Source organism: Varanus komodoensis, unplaced genomic scaffold (assembly GCF_004798865.1).
Source record: "Varanus komodoensis strain SLA01 unplaced genomic scaffold, ASM479886v1 scaffold18_1, whole genome shotgun sequence".
NCBI lineage: Eukaryota > Metazoa > Chordata > Lepidosauria > Squamata > Varanidae > Varanus > Varanus komodoensis.
This window is the reverse complement of record NW_025335548.1, coordinates 4016230-4034800: the sequence shown is the minus strand read 5'-3', so window position 1 is coordinate 4034800 and position 18571 is coordinate 4016230. Positions and strand designations below refer to the sequence as shown.

Below are 18571 nucleotides of genomic sequence, written 5' to 3'. Positions count from 1 at the left end.
TCCAGCAGTATGTGGACTGAGAACTACCAGAAGTACAGGCAGGATTTTGAAGAGAGAGAGGAACTAGAGATCAAATTGCCAACATACGCTGGATCATGGAGAAAGCTAGGGAGTTCCAGAAAAACATCTCCTTCTGCTTCATTGACTACGCTAAAGCCTTTGATTGTGTGGATCACAACCAATTGCGGCAAGTTCTTAAAGAGATGGGAGTACCAGACCATCTTATTTGCCTCTTGAGAAACCTATATGCGGGTCAAGAAGCAACACTGAGAACTGGACATGGAACCACTGATTGGTTCAAAATTGGGAAAGGAGTTCGGCAAGGCTGTATACTGTCGCCCTGCCTATTTAACTTATATGCCGAGCACATCATAAGAAAGGCGGGGCTGGATGAATCACCAGTTGGAATTAAGATTGCTGGGAGAAATATCAACAACCTCATATATGCAAATGATACCACTCTAATGGCAGAAAGTGAAGAGGAACTAAAGAGCCTCTTGATGCAGGTGAAGGAGGAGAGCACAAAAGTTAGCTTGAAACTTGACAGATGACAGATTTTATTTTCCTGGGCTCCAAGATCACCACAGATGGTGACTACAGCCAAGAAAGGAAGACCATAAGGAAGGCTGAGCGCCGAAGAATTGAGGCCTTTGAATTGTGGTGCTGGAGGAGACTCCTGCAAGTCCCTTGGACTGCAAGGCGATCCAACTGGTCAGTCCTAGAGGAGATCAACCCTGACTGCTCTTTAGAAGACCAAATACGGGAGATGAAACTCAAATACTTTGGCCACATAATGAGAAGGAAGGACTCCCTGGAGAAGAGCCTATTGCTGGGAACAATTGACAGCAAAAGAAGAAGGGGAAGGCAGAGAATGAGGTGGCTAGAGGGAGTCACTGGGGCAGTCGGTGTGAGCTTAAGTGGACTCCGGGGGATGATGGAGGACAGGAAGGCCAGGAGGAATGTTGTCCATGGGGTCGCAATGGGTCAGACACAACTTCGCGACTAACAACAACAACATTTCCCCTGCTCAGCCCTACCTGGAGTTGCCACGGACTGACCTTTTGCATGCTCATGTGAACACAAGTTTATGCACGCGTGTGTGGAAATGGGTATGGATTGCATTTCTGGTGGAATGAGGGCCATTTCTGTGCAAGAGCAGGCAATTTTTATGTCTGGTTGGATTTCGCCTGATATATAAGGCATATAATGAAGAACAATTCAGGAGAGAAAAAGTAGCCTAACTTTGCTTAATGGATATGAAATTCTGTACAGCTTTTATAGAAAGTGGGGAAGGAACATCCGGGATAATGAAGGGACGGGGCTTTTCAAATGGCTTTTAAGTGGACAGTGGTGGAAATGGATTGGGAGCTTGTCGATGGCATTACTTTGAGGGCGCATTAGCCGAACCCAGAACTAACCCTGGCTTGCCCACAAGTTGCTGCACGGCACCGATGGAAAGCTTCATGCAAGGACACATTAAAAGCTGCCCTTCTTGCAGCTTCAAGCAGAGCTATCAAACGTTACACGTTAACGTTAAGTAGGAGTCCCAGAGTCCACAGTATCAGGAGCTTGTTTGCATAGCCTTTGTTTACTGATAATTCGAATGCTATTCCCATGATTAATCTTTCACCATGTGAGGCTTTAGCTCAATGTACACTCTAGCGACATTTTAGGACTTCCTGCGAAGTCTATAGATAGCCATTTTTAAATGAGCCATTGTATCTCACCATTCTCTCGATTGCCGCATGATGCAGCGCCATCCCCTTTGTAGCCATTTGGTTGTGTATAAAAGGAGGGGGGATGGAAGAGCGTATCCTGGGAAAGGGCATGAGCCTCTGGCTCAAACTCCAAACAAGAGCAACACAGTATTGCAGCTCCCACTTGTACAGCAGCAAAACCTCATGTTTGCAAAGCCCCTTTCAGTATTTAAAGCATTTTGCCTGCATGATCTTGTTGCGATCCCTACAACTATCATACAAGGGAAATCAATATTGCTGATAGCAGCGGCCCCAAATAGCATAAAAATGAACATTGCCAGCATACTGCTGCAGAACACATTTTCTCTGCTGTCTCTTCAGACAGCAGGGAGTGCAGGCTTCAAACAGGCGGGCGACATAAATTGCTTGTGGTTATATTAGTTCTAGAAGTATTAGCTCCCCTTGTTCTGACTAAGGGAGTCAATGTAAGTAAGCGAAAGCGAAAGCCCAACCAGTAACTGTTTCCCCCCAGTTATGTCTCCCTCCATGCAATGGCTTTGAACTGGTGGCTGCTGCTTCCTTCCAGCAAGGCATGCAGGCAGCAACGGGGGCCGCGTTGGAAAAGTCACCACTTTTGCCTGAACAATCCACCTTTGCTGGACAGATGCAGGACAGAAAATGCAGTGGTGCCAGCGAAAAGAAAGAGCACAGTAAAATTAACAAGGACAGTCTTCCAAGCCCCAACCCCTCGGGGTCACATTAGCTCAAGGAGAGGCTCCTTCCCTTCCTACAACCCAGGCCCTGGCCCTGGCCCCCTCTGCTGAGGCCCTTCTCTGCCTGTCCCCACTGGAGGAGGAGAGGCAGGGGGCTAGCAGGCCCTTAGGGTGCTAGTGGGCCTTTTCAGGCGCCCCCTTTATAGGACGCCTTCCCCAGAGAGGCCGGACTGGTGCTATATTGTGGTCTTCAGAGTGAGAGGTGGAAACCTTTCCTTTTTCCTTGGTTTTGCAGTCTTTCAGATATATATTAAAAATTGTGTTGGTACTTTTCAGATCCTTGCATTGCTGTTGTCCTCTGCTGTTGGGTTTCATGTTGGTGTTACTGCAGCTGCTATTTTATAACTGTTCTAATCTCTCTCAGATTTTTACCTGGTTTTGTTATATGTATGCATTTCCTGACTTTGGCCTTGAGGTATGTCCACTCTGTGATCGCAGTCGACTCGTGCAAGAAGAGTGCACACATGGTGGCCACAGGGCTTCCCTTAACGACATTCCCAGTGCACAGATGTTGGGGTGGGAAGTGCCTGGAGTTGGGATGGGGCGCATATGCACGGCCCCAGCCGTGGGCTGCATGGCTATCAGAAAGAGCCAAATTCCACGCCAGAGAAGCTCTTGCGAGCTGCCTTCCAGCGGGGGCTGGGGTCAGAGGAGAAAGGGGTGGGTCTGAAGGTGTAAGAGGAGGAGATGAACGTTTGGAAGTGCCAGCCTGTTGTAGCTTACAGGTCTTATTGCCAGTAACCAAGCCTTAGGGGAGACATTTCGATCTTTTAGAGTAGGGAGACCCACAGGAAACCGCCAAATGATTGGATCTCCAATCCCACCTTGGCCTGAGGTTCTGCACCTCTGCTACCGAAGATCCTCCTAACTTTTACCCAGCATGGCCCTCACAGGCACAAAGTCTCCTTGCTACACTTTGCTCATGGAATGGGGCAACCATGCCAGGTTACTGATGGATTTGTCTGCTTGTCATAGGCTAGCATAGAAAGCTGCCTTTCTCCAAAGCTGGGTATTCATTTATTCACTTATGTTGCTATACTGCTCGGAATGTAAGGAGAGCTTTCAGGCTGGAACAGACCAAGGCCCATCCAAACTCGGCATCCTGCCACCTCAGTGGCCACCCAGATACCCATGAGGAGCTCACAGGACTCAAGGGCGACAACCCCATCCCACGATTGCCCCCAGTAACGAGGTGTGGTGCCTCTCATCTTGGAAGGCGTATACAGCCTGGAGGTAGTGTATGCCTCTTCTGCCAGGAGCTCAAAGATCGAAAGAGTAATTTTGGCTAAGGGATGCGGTAGGAATCTAATACATAAATGTAATTTCAAAAGCACAACTATCAATGCCATCAAATTATATAAACTCTTACAAGAAACCAATTGTAAGTCAGCCTTGGATCACGCCAGCCAAATGAACTGGGAGGCCCAAATGAACTGGGAGTTCTCAGATGGTCCCACCCTCCTCTTTCCCCAGACCATCAAACACTGGGTGCTTCCCTGGCTCTTGTGACTTTTTATCCTTCATTCTTTTATCCGAGGGCCTGGGATGGGCTTCCACGGGAGGTGGTTGAGGCCTCATCAGTGAGGATGTTCAAAGATAGGCTGGACATGCACGTGGTAGGCATGTTGTGAGCTGAGCTGGCTGGAGCTGGGGGTCAGACTAGATGGCCCAGGAGACCCCTTCTGACTCGTTCTGTTCCTATGTTATTCTAAAAGTCTGAAATGCCCCTCCTGAGGCTTGGTTCCTGGCAGGAAGAGCTTTCAGCTGGGATTTGTGGGACTTTTGATCCGACTCCCTTTGCCTTTGGCTCCACCCACCACGAAGATGAACTCTCCCCAAACTGAGAGCTTCTCCAAAATTTAAATCAGCCCTCAAACTGAAAGCGTTTCCCCACCCCTAGTCTACATGATCTCCCAATGTCTGGAAAAGAAGCATGCTTCCAGCCTCTTCAGGAATGTGTCTCCATAGTTTCTGAGTCATGAGCAAGAGGGGTAATTCCTAGCCATCACCATCCCAATGTGCTGTACATACAAAAGATGAAATGGACAATGGGAAAATGTGCTGACCAGACTTCAGTGGGGGAGTGGGCCTGGGTGGGGGAGGCAGCTCTGCAGGTAAGGAGGCCTTCGGCCAGGCAAGGTTTTGATGCTTACAGTCCTCACCTTCAGTTGTGCCCAGAACTAAGCAAAAGGCTAAGTGGTGCCAAAACCTGGAGGTTAAATGCTTGCAGGTCTCCCGGTATCTGTTAGGAGCCAAGGGACCTTTGGCCACCTTTGGCACCAACTGAAGAGACCAGCTTCGTCAAAAGGAAAGAGGTGTGCATGGTTGCTCTCCTGATCCTTGGGCATCACACAAGGATCCATGGATGCCCCTGTCCCTAACATTCACTGAGCGAGGCCCATTCTACTACCCCTTGCGAAAAAAATGTCCCTCGAGTCAGAGATTGTTGCCCTCTGATGTCTCCAAGCAATGGGACAGAGAAGCACAGGAAGGGGCTGATTTGCATGCTCCTTCTCCTTTTCCGTGAGCTGATCCTGAATCCAAAGCTAGCCATAAGGCCCCGCTTTTACATCCGTTTCTTGTTTCCTTTGCTGGTAGAACTGTGTGATGCAATCATTCTGCACTCATACACATGGTCTGCCGATTAGAAGCTGCTCAATTGACTTACCAGGAGGAGAATCTGTCATAATTACTAATGAGGCTGGTGTGGGCCTTCGTTTTCTGATCTGTGGAAAATATAGGTGCAGAAGATTGATTAATAGTCACACACCTACATCTGTGGCAAATGGCAACCCGTTAGCCCATCCTGTTTTGCGGAATGCAGGCATCCAAGAAGCACTCTGAGGACCAGGTTGCTTCACTGATAGAAACAGGCTTTCCAGCATCCAGCTATCCTCCAGTCTCTAAAAACAAATATTGCGTGCGATATCAGCATGTACTTGTGCCAGGAAAACAATACTTCTTTGTGCCTTCTTTCTTTGATTCATTGTGCTTGACTTGAGATCTGCGAAGACTACGTTGGAGAAACGGACCAGGACTGTTCTGGCCAAACAGGACTGGTGTATGTCAAGGAACTCTGGAAGTTGAAATACCCATGTGGCTTCTGGAAGAGCTAGCTCTGTGTACAACTGGGGTGGGGGACCTCTCAATCCAGCCTCCTGTGGTTTCCCGGATCACCTTGTCGTCTTCACTTGGCCTCAAGTTACAGGTTATTTGGTGTCTTCCAGCAGGTGTCCCATCTCCCCGCACCCCATTCTAAAAGGCTGAAAGCCTTCTCCTTTGTGACAGGCACAAAGAGATTCAAAATAAAGCACACTGGTCTTTTTGGCCTCATCCCTGTTGCCTTCAGCTCTGGTCAGCCCTGGAAAGCAGCCCCTTTTCTGGCACTGAGTTTGGCCCTCCAGTTCAGTGAGGTTCCCCACTCCTGCTGTCCAATCTAAGAGCCTGCCCCAGAATCTCACAGGGAATTCCAAGGTTCCTGTTGATCTTGCACTGGGACAGTCCTGCCAAAGGCAGCAATGATCCGTGGTCAGTCCTATCCAAATAGCCATGAATCTCAGCCCCGTGTTGCTGGCCCACCAACGCCAGTAGTGGTGTAGAATAGGGGCATTCCTCTTTATTCCTTTTTGTTACACTGGCTGGCTTACAAGCTCTTATATAATGAGGTACTGAGCATGCTCAGAATTCACCCCTGGAATTGGATGACAGGTTCCTGTTGAGGAGCATGTCCTCCCCAAGCCACTTTTGGGGACCCTCACCCAACAGGGAGCCTTCCAGGTGCTTTGGACTACAGCTCCCATCCACCCCAGTCAGCAGGGCCTGAGGGGAAGGATGATAGGAGCTGCAGTCCAAGCAATTGGAGGGCGGCAGTTTAGGGAAAGCTGTCTTGTGACATGGAGGTGGACAGGGAGGGGGACGGGCGGGGAGAGAGCCCTTGTCTAGCACAAGCCCCTTGCTTTTGCTGGGGCGGCACAGGGTGCCATTTGCAATGTCACTGTAACGGGCAAGGGGCACAACCTGACAGAAGTCTGCAGTATCTCTTATCCTTGGCTTTTATTTGCTGGTGAAGACAGACTACTGGCCAGTGATAAAGAGACTGCTTTCTTTCAGCATCCCTTCTGCCATTTGAGACCAATAATGTAGGCGAAGGGAGATGGTGCTCCAGATACCACAGGAGAAGAATGCAATATTAGGCTGTAACAATATCAGTGTCCGGAAACAGTAAGGTACATTTCATGCATGTATTGGAATTAAATGAAGGTCATACGGTAGACATGGTCCACGGTGATTTAAATGAGGACTCTTGCTCAAAGAATCACTGCAGATCCTCCATCTTCTGCAACTCCTTCACGGAAATATAACATCTTTCTTACCACACCTTAGTCAATAAACACTTAATTTTTTATTTAGGAATGCCTCACCTTTGAGAAGATCTTGAACCTATTTTGTCTGATCCTATTCTTTGGTTGTCCTCAAGGGCCCATTTCTTCCTGACAAAAGTGGCATTTTCATGAAAGATGCTTGACAGTGTAATTCTAGGTATTTCTACTCTAAATTAAGCCAGACTCAGTCCAGTAGGACTCAGTTCTGGGTTAGGGTTGGGGTTAGCATGTATAGGATTACAGACTAATTCTTCAGTTCTATGCACACCTGGGAGTGAGCCCAAGTGAACAAAATGTGCTGATTTTTTTCTGAAGTAATCCAACTTGCATTGTCAATCTCCACAAGGAACTATTGTGCCAGTACATCTACTCTCAATGCTGTGGACAGATCATTCTACAAAGCCAAAAAGATAATGACTTCTTCATTCATTCCATTAATTCTTTATTTGCTGTTTCTAACACTTTGCCAGGCTTACAGCAGGTCAGACAGCTCTAAGTGTTTGGCAGCTTGGAGCATGGCTTGCAAAAATTCAACTAATGGTAAATTCTGAAATGCAGGGAAATCCTTGCTCACTTATTGTGCATGCATCTCATATTTCAAATACAATTGCGTATGCATATGAATATATCACTAACATAATTATATTTACAAATATTTAGAAAATAGTGACTGCTCTTGTCAAACTTAAGGAGAACTGAGCACATTTTAAAATCACTCTTTCGACTGAACTTTCTTACATGCTGCATTAGTTGCTGATATCTCCTTTTATAGATCAACATCCACCAAGCTATATTTGTTTCACATGCTATATTTTAACATATAGACCAAAGAACATGGATTAAGTACACACACCCCCCCCTCACTGTTAGAAAGCATCTGCTGTTAGGGAATCCAGACAACAAAGGTTCCTCAGGATGCCGACATTCAGCAAAACAGGATGGTTTAGCATCCAAAGGACAATGATCACTCCTGATCTTGTTTCCGCTTGGTACCCACACACTTTCTGGAATTCTGTAGCATCTCAGATTTTCTCATCTGGAAATGCATCACATTTTAGACTCCTTCCCCCTTTCCCCCAGCAAAGAAGAGAAAACCAGCTGCTTACCTGTTCAGCTGCTTCAGGATCTATTTGACTTTGGAATAAAGGGACAGCAAATTGTATCTTTTTCGGGCTGTTAGGCTCCATGACAATATTCAGAATGCAGAAGAGAAAAGAGCCCAAGACTGCCTGAAAGGAAAGCCGGAGAGTTGTCTATGCAATTCTCCCTGGCACACTCCTTGACGCCACGCCAAAGCGCTCTTTAGTAACAGCTGTAATTCCTGAGCATGCAAGCAGAGCTGCTGGGGCTGAGAAGCTCCCAGCTCCACCATCCACAGCAATGCCTCTGGCTGATGCCACTACTGTTCCTCCTCCGGTCCTTCAAAGACTCTCAGCACAAAGCTGAAAGGAACAATACGCTAATTGTGCACAGACTCCCTTCTGCATATGCCAGGGGTTCACTCAGGAGCTAATTGAAAATGCAATACTAGCCCTGGCTTGGCCTGGTGCCCTGGGATTTGAAATAGAGGATCTCTCCACCGTACATTACTATCTGGCTGCACCAAAGTGCCGGGTAAGCGCCCTTCAGAGTATTGCTGATGGACCTTGAATTATTGATAGATGCAGAGATCAGGATGTTTTCAGAGTGGAGGTGTGGAGGTGGCACTCGGACTAGGTGGGGTATAAATCAGTTGATCCCGGTAAAGGCATATCTGCAGAATTCCCTTGCTTTTGTTATATGTCAGCCATGTCAGCCATCTTCGTGATGATTGATTGATTGATCTCCGTCTAGATCTGTTGCCCTCCAATAAGCTCCACACTTCACAACTCATCACAGGAAATCACCGTTCATCTGCTGGAGAGTTTACTTCCCAAGAAGCTCATTTTCAAGGAAAAAGGGTAAACTTGGCACAAGATTCCAGAGATTTCTTGGGCGGCAATCTGGATGTTTTGGCTTACAGCTTCAGATTGGTTGGCCTGCAATTCACATCTTTTCTCATCATTGGCTATATCACATAGGGTTAATGGGAGCTGTAGGCCAAAACATCAGGAGGGTCACAAGAGGCCCACCCCTCATTTAAAGGCTCTTTCTTAGGGGCAACTTGAGAAGGATTTTGAAGGAAGGACAAAGAGTTTTAATCGGACTCTCATGGCCAGTTTGTACATCACTACATTTTCCCCATGGTTTGCCTTAAGGCAAATATGTGACACTGCTGCTTAGGTGAACTATCAAAATATACTTGTTTGCAAAACATTGAGCATCACTTTGCTTCAGTGGGAGATTAATGCCATGGTTCTGCAGCTGCCACACTCCTTTATACCTCCTTTCATGGGAAGTGGAATATATATTGAACATTTCTAATCTGTGGGTCATTGTTTTGGTTTCCATATTTGTGGACATGTTTTTGTTAGTGTTTGGAGTGATTCAGTCTGCGCAGCTTGGAACAGTACTAGCTACTCCAGGTGGTTTGTTCTTTGCAAGTGCCTTCAGAGCAGCTTCCATGTCACTTTCTAATATTTAGAAATATTAGAAATCCTATATCTCCGTAGGATTCCACTTTGAAGAAGCCCATCCTTTCATCTCTTCTGTATACTTCTTCTGTTTATTTTTTCCACCTTCTCTTTTTTTCTCTCTTCATAAGATTTGGTGTTCCCTTGTTTGGCTTTTAGCATACCTAATCTAGGCTTGAATTTTTCTTTGATTTCTTGGATCTTCTGGAAGAGACATTCTTCCATAATAATGTCTCTGGTTTCAGTCCACAGTTCTTCTGGCTCATGGTCAATTGATGAGTAATGCAAATCTGTTCTTTATGTGGACTTTGAATTCTTCAGGGATGTTACTTAAGTTACATTTTGGTACTATTTTTGATCTTTCTTTAGCTTGACTGATTTTTTTTAAATTAAGAGCTGATGGTCACTACCGCAATCTGCTCCTGATCTGTTTTGGCAGCAAGAATATAGCTTCTCCAACGTATGCTTCCAATTGCATAATCAGTTTGGTTTTTTATTGACCATCTGCTGAAGTCCCTGTAAACAATTGTCTGAAGCATGTGCTTGCAATTAACAGGTTCTCCTGCTTCATTTCTTACCCGTAGGCCTAATTTTCCGACAACATTTGATTCTGCTTTGTTTCCTACTTTTTTATTCCAGTCACCTAGGATGATCAGCATGCATAGTTTTGTGGAATGAAATAAAATAAATAAAACACACTGTGTTTGTCTGATTGGAAAATGTCTCGTTCCAGTCCACTTTAGTTTGCTTACACCAAGTACTGCCATGTTCATCCTTTGCATTTCTTGCTTTATGATTTCCGTGACTGAGTTTGCCTTGATTCATGCTTCTCGCATTCCATGCCCAGTTGTGTGTGTTGTGCAGCACTGAACTTTGCTCTTCCCTCTCTGCATGTCAGCCACTGGTCTTCCTTTCGTGTTTGATCTAGTAGCGTCATTAGCGGCAGTGCTACTTGTACTTGTCTTTTGCCCTTCCCCTGCAGCTCGTAAAGTGCCTTCCATCCTTCAGCACTATCTCTTGCTTCATTCTGGATTGTTTCAGCAGAGCGTTTTTGAGGTAAGAAAATTCAGAAGTGAATTACTACATCTTTCTTCCGTACAGTACCAACCAGCATTAGCTTGAGCATCACTGCTGTTGTCTGCAAAAGATCCTCTGCCCGTGGCACTTTGAACTACTGCTGCTGCATTTCACAAGTTTCTCCGCCCCCATCAGTGTTAATGAGACCCATTCTGTTTTGGTGATGCGATTGTTACTCTCAAAAAGGGAGGCTGCATCTTAGTCTGGTGTCTCAACCTTGACAATTCAATTCTGCTTTGGGTGACCCTGTCAGGAGACCAGCCAGATGAGACTATTTTGGCCTCCTGATGGCATTGCTGTTGGTTTCTTTGACATTCTCAAACACCCTCAGCATATTAAGGTGTGCATCAAAGAGGGAGGAATTTGAAAGAAGATCGAGGCTTGGATGGGCAGCAATGAAGAAACTAGAGAAAATCATCAACTGTAAGGATGTTTTACTGGAGACCAAAGTCAAGATCATCCAAACTATTCTATTTCCAATCACAATCTTTGGGTGTGATAGCTGAAAGAAAGTTGACAGGAAGAAAATTAATGCTTTGAAACATGGTGCTGGAGGAGAGTTTTACAAATACCCTGGACCAACAGAAAGAGAAACTAAGAAATCCTAGATCAAATCAAGCCAGAGCTTTCTCTAGAAGCAAAAATGACAAATTGGAGGCTGTCATACCTCAGACACATCATGACTTACTGGAGAAGACAATTATGTTATGGAAATTTGAAAGCAGAAGATGAAAGGGAAGACCAAATATTAGATGGATTGAATCCATAAAGGAAGCCACAGTCTGGTGCTTGGAAGAGCTGAATGGAGCTGTCATGGAGAGGACATTTTGGAAAGTTTTCATTCATAGGGTCCATAGGCCGAAAACAACCTGAGAGCACATAACAGCAACAGGCAAGATTAGCACAATTTATCAGGGAAGATTGGTGGGGGACCCATCCAGCCCTAGAGTCCACCTAGGAAGCTATTTTATGGGGAAGGGCTTTCCCTTGCACAGCACTTTTGATGTATCTCTATTGTGAAAATTAAGCTGTTCCCAGCACTACACAGAAATTGGAAACCTGCACTAGGTGTGCAACGGAGCACTCGTGAGCATATCTGCTGACACAAGCCTGTGTATTCCATGAGGGATAAGGGTGTGTTCTGTCTCACTTGGCTTGCAATTCCCTACATATTTTTATTGGGCATAATCCCAGTGTCATTTCAGTGGTAAGCAAAGGAATTTTAGCTCCTGAACTGAATGGTTGTATGTGTTTTGCTCTAGTTGTAAAACTCACCACTGACATTCTCCTCCTCCTCTCCTGCATTCCTGTTATGTCAGAGCAAAACAAAACAATAACAACCCTGGTAGAAAAGAGAAAATACTGTGAGAACATACTCTTTGGCATTTAAACACACCTGAATTATAGCCGTGTCATGACCATGGGAATAAAACAGAGTTTCTTTCATTGCCCTGATACTACACAGCAACATTTAGGTGGTAATACATGGCATTTTATGATAGAAAAAAATAAATTTTTGAAACAAAATAAGTGCATGTAACTACATGAATGCCCAGTTCAATTGCCACCCAACTTTAATTTAAAAAGTTCTTTGCCCAAATTTTATTTTTTTTTTAATATTTTTTAAACCTCCCAGAAATATTTGGCTATGGGGCAGTATAGGAATGAAATGAAGAAGGCAGCGGGGGGAGGTAAGTTGCAGCAAGCAGCATCGGCCCTGCTGGGCCTGGGCGTATCCATTGCAGCCCAGATTCGGAAGCAAGGCCTGCTTGTGCATCGCCTGCCCTTCTCTGAAGGGCAGCTTGGGCTGTGGGGGCCTAGACTTCAGCCCAGAGTCAGGACTAGCCAGAACCATTGCCTAATACAGCAGGTCTTTGGAATACACAAGCATAAGAACACGCTTTAGGGGAAAGCGAACAAGGGTGGGTGGTGACCGAATTACATCCGGGCACTTCTGAGCAAAGAAAACAGTGCGAGACAATTGGAAGCAGCACGGAGAATAAATGAAGGGTTTTATTGTCTGGAACTAGTTCAGTTTCATGAGCCAGTTTAAGATCATATTTTTTAAAATTCTATCATTGCGCAACACTGCTGTTTGACTTTTTTCCTAACTTGTTATCCCTTCAGAGTTGTTTACCTGCCTTGGGTGAATCAATTTTCCCTGGGTTTCATAAGTCATCCTTCTGTCAGTGAATTCCACCAGACTTCTGCCAGGAACTGATTTCAAGGTGGAGCGATGAAAAAATAATCAAAGGGTACAGAAAAATATAGTAAGAATTGATTGTAGTAGTAGTTTTCTGTGCAGGATTTAGCCCTGGTGACAACTTCCATAACACTTCCGCCTTGTTTTTAGAATAAACAGATTTAATGTTTTGGTTTATATAATCAAGTTGTGTGCAAAGGACCTATCAAAATGACCTTATTCGTGGGCAGAGAAAGTGGGGGACCATTTCACTGAATTCCTCCAGGGACAAGTGAAAGTTGGCTTCAGCTTCTCGCTGGCAGGACACTGTGTTGGCAAGGGCTGTACTGCAACTTCTTTTCCCCCATGGCAATTAGCAGCAGCGCCGCCAGCACCCATCTTGCATCTTCCACAGTGCTGGAGTAAGGGGGGCAGTCAAGCTCTAAGGAAGAGGTGAAGCGAGAAAATCTGAAGCTCAATTTCACGAAAGTTTTCTTCCCCCATGAAACAAGTCTCCCTCTTTCTGCCTTCTTCACAGGGCAACTCTTGGTGCCAGGAACTAAGCCTTAGGACAGCTATTTCAATGTTTAAGAATTGTGGGGGGGAGTGCACAGAAGCCAGAAAACAACCAAACATCTGATGGTTGGGGGAAAGACCACAGGGCTGGGAAGAAGGTGTGGCCATCTGGGGAACCCCAGGTAGTGGAGTTTAAGATGAGCCGAAGTTTCCCACCAAAGTGCTGTCCAATCACCACCTAGGCCCAAACCGAATTAGTTTCACTATTTCACCCAAAGAAATGGTGGTGATTTTGAGTTCTGGGCCTATTCAGCACTGTGTGAAAGACTTGGAATTATTGCTGTTGATTCGGGCTTTCCTTAAATAGAGCACATCCTGTGTGCTTCAACCAGCAAAGACCATTTGGCTGGCGGGAAGGGAGGTTGAGGAGAGCGACAGGCCAGACACTCTGCTTTCGAGAAGCCAGGGGAGGCTTTTGCTGCTCTGGGCCAGGGCAGAGTGCCAACTGAATTCTCAGGAAGATGTTGGTAGTGTCACCACCAGCTCTCATCCCACAAGGCAGAGGTGGCATCTTATGGACCCCCAGATGTTTTTGGCTGTGAGCCCTGGCCAGCCTAACCGAAGCCTCAGAAGTGCCACAAGGTGTCTAATCCTTCCATGGGCAACCCACACCTGTAGTTCACTATTAAAAGCAGCACTGAAAGATGAACCACTCTTTTGCAAATAACTTACCTTCCCCAGACATTTTACATTTCTAACTGCCTTTTCCCCCCTCTGGCAAGGAACTGTGGGTGACCCACCCCTCCTCTTAATTTATCCTTCCAATAATTCCATGAGCTAAATTGGGTCGAGAGTCCATGACTGGCCCAACATCACCCCATGATCTCTGTTGCTGAGCGTGTTCTAGCATTTGGGTCTCCTAAGTCCCTTGCCAACACCGTAACTACCACTTCATCCTGGCCTTCATGGCCACCGATATTCTGATAACCTCACACTTGGGTTTCCGTTCCTTGTCCACTTGCAAATAGGCTTCCTGGCCAGGACTTGCTAAGAGACAGCCATAGAAATTGCTTTCAGAATCATGGCTGAGGCCTCGAAACTGTAAAGTAACAATAAAGGGTGTTTCAAATGCCTTTCCCTTTCCAGGGAGAAACCTGCATAGCATTTTTAGTTTAAATAGCCAGGACTACAAAGCAGTCATTTCCAGCAGAAGACCTGGTTTCCAGGAAGGCTGAGCATCTAGCTCCATTTATAAGTCGCCTTGCACCCATATCTCCACATTTAAATTACTATTTTGTAAAGACTAACTGGATTCTCTAGATACTTTATCAGGGAGTGGTGGAGGGGGGCAGGCAATAGCAAAACATTTGATTTACGGTTAGAGGCATCTTGCTGCTGTTTGTAGAAACTGCAAGGCCAACTTATAGGAAATGGAAGATTAAAGAGACGTGTAACCTTATTATAAATTGAAAACACCACAGACTTCTGTAGGCAAGAGCATTACAGAGATAAACGTCCCACTAGCTAACACCCAGGGCCTAAACACATTTATGCAGAAGGAAGCTCAGTCAATTCCAATGAACTTAGATTAGGGTTTTACTGTGGTATATTTAATCAAGAAATCACCCAGTATTTAAGGCTGGTGCCAAGATTATTGATTATTGAGTTTCCAGTAATCAGCACGGCGGATATGAAGACTTAACAGCATCGAAAGAGATAATATTGTGGATCTTAACAGTTGTTTAGTCATTTGTGGTGTAAAAAACAATGTTTACTATAATGAGGATAGAAACAGTACCTTCTAACTATGTTATTTTACAGTAATCTTTAAATAGGATGTATGCCTGCAATGAGAAATAAAGGTAGCATCTGAACATGGGTGCCTATTTTACAAAGATAACTTTAAAATAGTGAAAAGAAAATCTCTTTCCAATAAAAAATAAAGAACATAAAATTAATAAATGGATTCTAAATCGCAGCATGATTTAGTTCAAACTCAGAGGTTGTCTTGGACATTACGTTTTCAGTCTCTTTGAAGAAATGATTATGAAATATACAGAAATATAGAATGTGGCCACAGAATACATTCCACAAAAACTGGGGTTTAAAGCTATATAAAATATTAGTAACACTGATCATTATCTAGTGTGGACATCCAAAAGTATCAAAGAAAATTTTTTAGCTAGAATATACTGCTAAAAAAATCAAGTTAAACATATAAAATAAAATTTGTTAGGAAAATGATGGTGGAGAATTATAACATTTGAGTAAAATAGGCTTTGTTAGACCCGCCCCGGCGCTTGGATGTGTCCAGTGGGTGTTCCAGTGTTTTCCTTTGAACAGCGGGCTTCCTTGTCATGGCACAATCTGCTTTCAGGCACCTCCTTTGGTTGCAAAGTGGTTTGGCATGTGACACAGTGGGCCATTGTTGAGGAAACATAGGCTCATAGTCCCCTTGGGCATGCCTTGGATGCGGTGCGTGGCTGGATCCTGGCCAGCAGAGCCAACGCATTGTTTATATTCATTGCCATCGTAGCATCAGCTCAAAGGATTGCTTGCGTAGGTGCGGGCCTACTTCTTGCAAAGAAAGACACTTCTGAGGGTAAAGAAATAGCCTGGCCTGAGTGGGGCGTGCCGGGACCACCCTCCCTTCTTGTCTGTGGGCTTCCCCATCAACTGTTGACCACTGTGTAAGCAGAATGCCGAACTAGATAAACTTCTGGTGCGAGTCAGTTCCTTCATATGAAGAACAAGTGGAATAATGCAATGGCTTGTGTGCCGAGCTGTATGATCCCTTACCCAGATTCAGCATTTGTGCCGCTGCACCAAGGGTAGGCTGGCTCGCAGGCTTGCGAGATGCTCTTACGTACTGAGAAATGGTGAGGTTGTAACTATGGACTCAGTGGGCCGCCATGCGTCTTAAAAGGGTGGCAAGAGAAAAGGAAGAACTTGTTCCAGGACACAGAATATTAAATTGCTTGGACCTTTAAAAATGATAAGTCTCACAAATGTTCTTGCGTTAAGATATATATAGGAAGCTCTACTCCTAGTTACTACTAGGTTGGCAGGAACAGAAAAGGTGAAGAAACTTTTTGGTAGTAGCTCTACTAAATGAATACTCTCATATTTTAAGTGTATGTCTTGCTTGAAAATAAGTAAAGCTTTCCTATTCCTCCTTTCAAATATATTGACGTTTTGTTACAAAGTTGTGCCCAACCTATCATGACCCTATGGACAATATTCCTCCAGGCTCTCCTGCCCTCCACCATCCCCTGGAGTCCACCCAAGCCCACACCCACTGCCCAGTGACTCCATCCAGCCACCTCATCCTCTGCCATCCCCTTCTCCTTTTGCCATCAATTGTTCCCAGCATCAGGGTCTTCTCCAGTGAAAATATATTGATGCTGTTGTTTTATTGTTGGCTTAGGCTTTTCTCTGTACATTTTAGATTCTTCAATAATCAAGCTACTTGGAAAGGAATTGTGATACGCACATCTCCTTATTTGTAAAAGATTCTTTGTAATTCAGATTTCAGCCTGTAAATATGCTGGGAACGCCTTTTCAATTCCAGATGCCAGCCTTATAAAATTATAGGGCAATACAACTGCCAAAAGTATCTATGATAGATGCTAATAGTACCGTGCTGGGTGCTAAGAACTTCTCAAACACAAGCTTTGTAACACAAAAGTCAATATGGATCAATAAATGTAGCTTTAGATCAAGGACTACAGGGGGTGTTTTCATAATTTACAACCATCTTCCTCCACTGTTTCTGGAATATGTCCCTGCTTGCAATATAACATTATGTAGGAGCTGTTTCTGCTTTCTATAATGAACTTCTGATTAGCCAAACTGTATATTGTTGTATGCCATGCAAAGCTGGATTTGTGGTTTAATTATAAGCTAACAATGAACCACCTAGGAAGATAAACCCATTGTTTTTTCTTGCTTTGTTCATGGTTAACAGTTTATACTTAAACCACTGTGCATGGCTCGGATGTAACAACCCATACTGAACCTGTAACCTTACATGTGAACAGGTCTAGTTCAAAAAGCAACCAGGTTTTAATTAACCATGGCTTATTGACTCATGAGTCACTCACTATGTGTCAACCCAGAACTATGAGTTAAGAATAGGTTAATCCTCAACAACTAACAGATTATCCATGGTTTGTTGTTGGGTATGTGAACTGTGGGCTGTGGAGTGAGTGAAGTTGACCACCACTCTTGCCAGGCATCCCAGGGTCCTCATGAGCGGGATTCTGAAGGATGAGGAAACCACAAAGAAGCAGAGATGGGAGTTCTAGCAATCCAGGGAGAGGCACAAGCCTTTGTAGCACCCTCAGGGTGGCTCCCCATGGATTCTCAGGCCGACCAAGAGAGCAGCAATGTTTTAGAAGAGACAAGAGGGGTCAAAGAAGGAGAGAAGGGAGAGCCATTGGCTTGCCCAGTCCTGGACCTCATGATGAGGTGTCAGAAGAGACAAGCTGCCCAGCTGGAGGGCTTGCACAGTTCTTGCCAGCTGGGCTTTTCCTCAGCACGAGTCATCCTGACGGAGCCCACAGACTTAATGAAAGAGAAGGATCTCCTGGAGAAGTTTTGGTTCAACTTTTTTGACATGAGCAAACTCACTATATGGCTTTCAGAGTTGCTTTGTCTTTAGCTGCCAAATGTCCATAAAGATCTGCTGTGCAAAGAGAGTGCCTGGTGATTTGGAGCCTAACGGCAAAAAGGGAAGGGTTGAGCTAATGAGAGGTTGTTGAAATCATGGATTGTTCTTACATGCGGAATTATGGGTTGTTCATGGCTTGCTTAGCCAGGTTACGGAGGCAGCTGACAAAAGCAGTCAAGAATCTAGCCTTCCGTATCACAAAGGTAGTTAGGATCTGAGAAGGGAGCAGTTTGGAGGCGGCAAACAAACAGTTCAGAGACTGGGAAAGCAAACTATGCTTTAAATAAACCATGGGTTAGTGTTAGGGCATATTCTCTGGTTCTGCTCCTCAGTATCCGAACCACTGATGGGTTTGTATGGTAGATCATTATGGAAAGTCTTCACCTGTGCAGGCAATATTAGAAGGAAGTGTTCCGTTCCTTCTACCATGCCAAGATTCTACTCACACAGCAGAAAAACATGGTAGAACCTTGGCAAGGTAGAAGAATCTGAATAGGGAGCATTACAAATAGCACACCCCCCTGAAGCAGCATAAACCAATGTAAACTCAGAATTAGAAGCTATTCCGCAGCATGTGTAAGCAGGCCTTAATCTGTAAGTCAGCTTCCTCTTCTCATAAAAATCCTGCTTTAGACTGTTCACAGGACTCTTTGACCAAAAGGCTGCAATGTCTGAATTCAAAAGAAACCCAGCACAAGCAAAGACTTCAAAACACAATAC

At 44.9% G+C, this 18571-nt stretch overlaps 1 protein-coding gene across 1 annotated transcript in view; it reads right to left on the bottom strand.

Annotated features, from left to right (window-relative positions):
- The window catches only part of PPP1R1C (protein phosphatase 1 regulatory inhibitor subunit 1C), a 41583-nt gene extending 33544 nt beyond the window's left edge, over positions 1 to 8039 (bottom strand). Inside the window, exons 1-2 of the mRNA XM_044427134.1 lie at positions 7959 to 8039; positions 5139 to 5196 (exon numbers count right to left, since the gene is read on the bottom strand). Coding sequence (XP_044283069.1) covers positions 5139 to 5196; positions 7959 to 8039 — 139 coding nt within the window. The remainder of the gene's footprint in view (positions 1 to 5138; positions 5197 to 7958) is intronic.
- Between the last annotated feature and the right edge of the window lie 10532 nt (positions 8040 to 18571).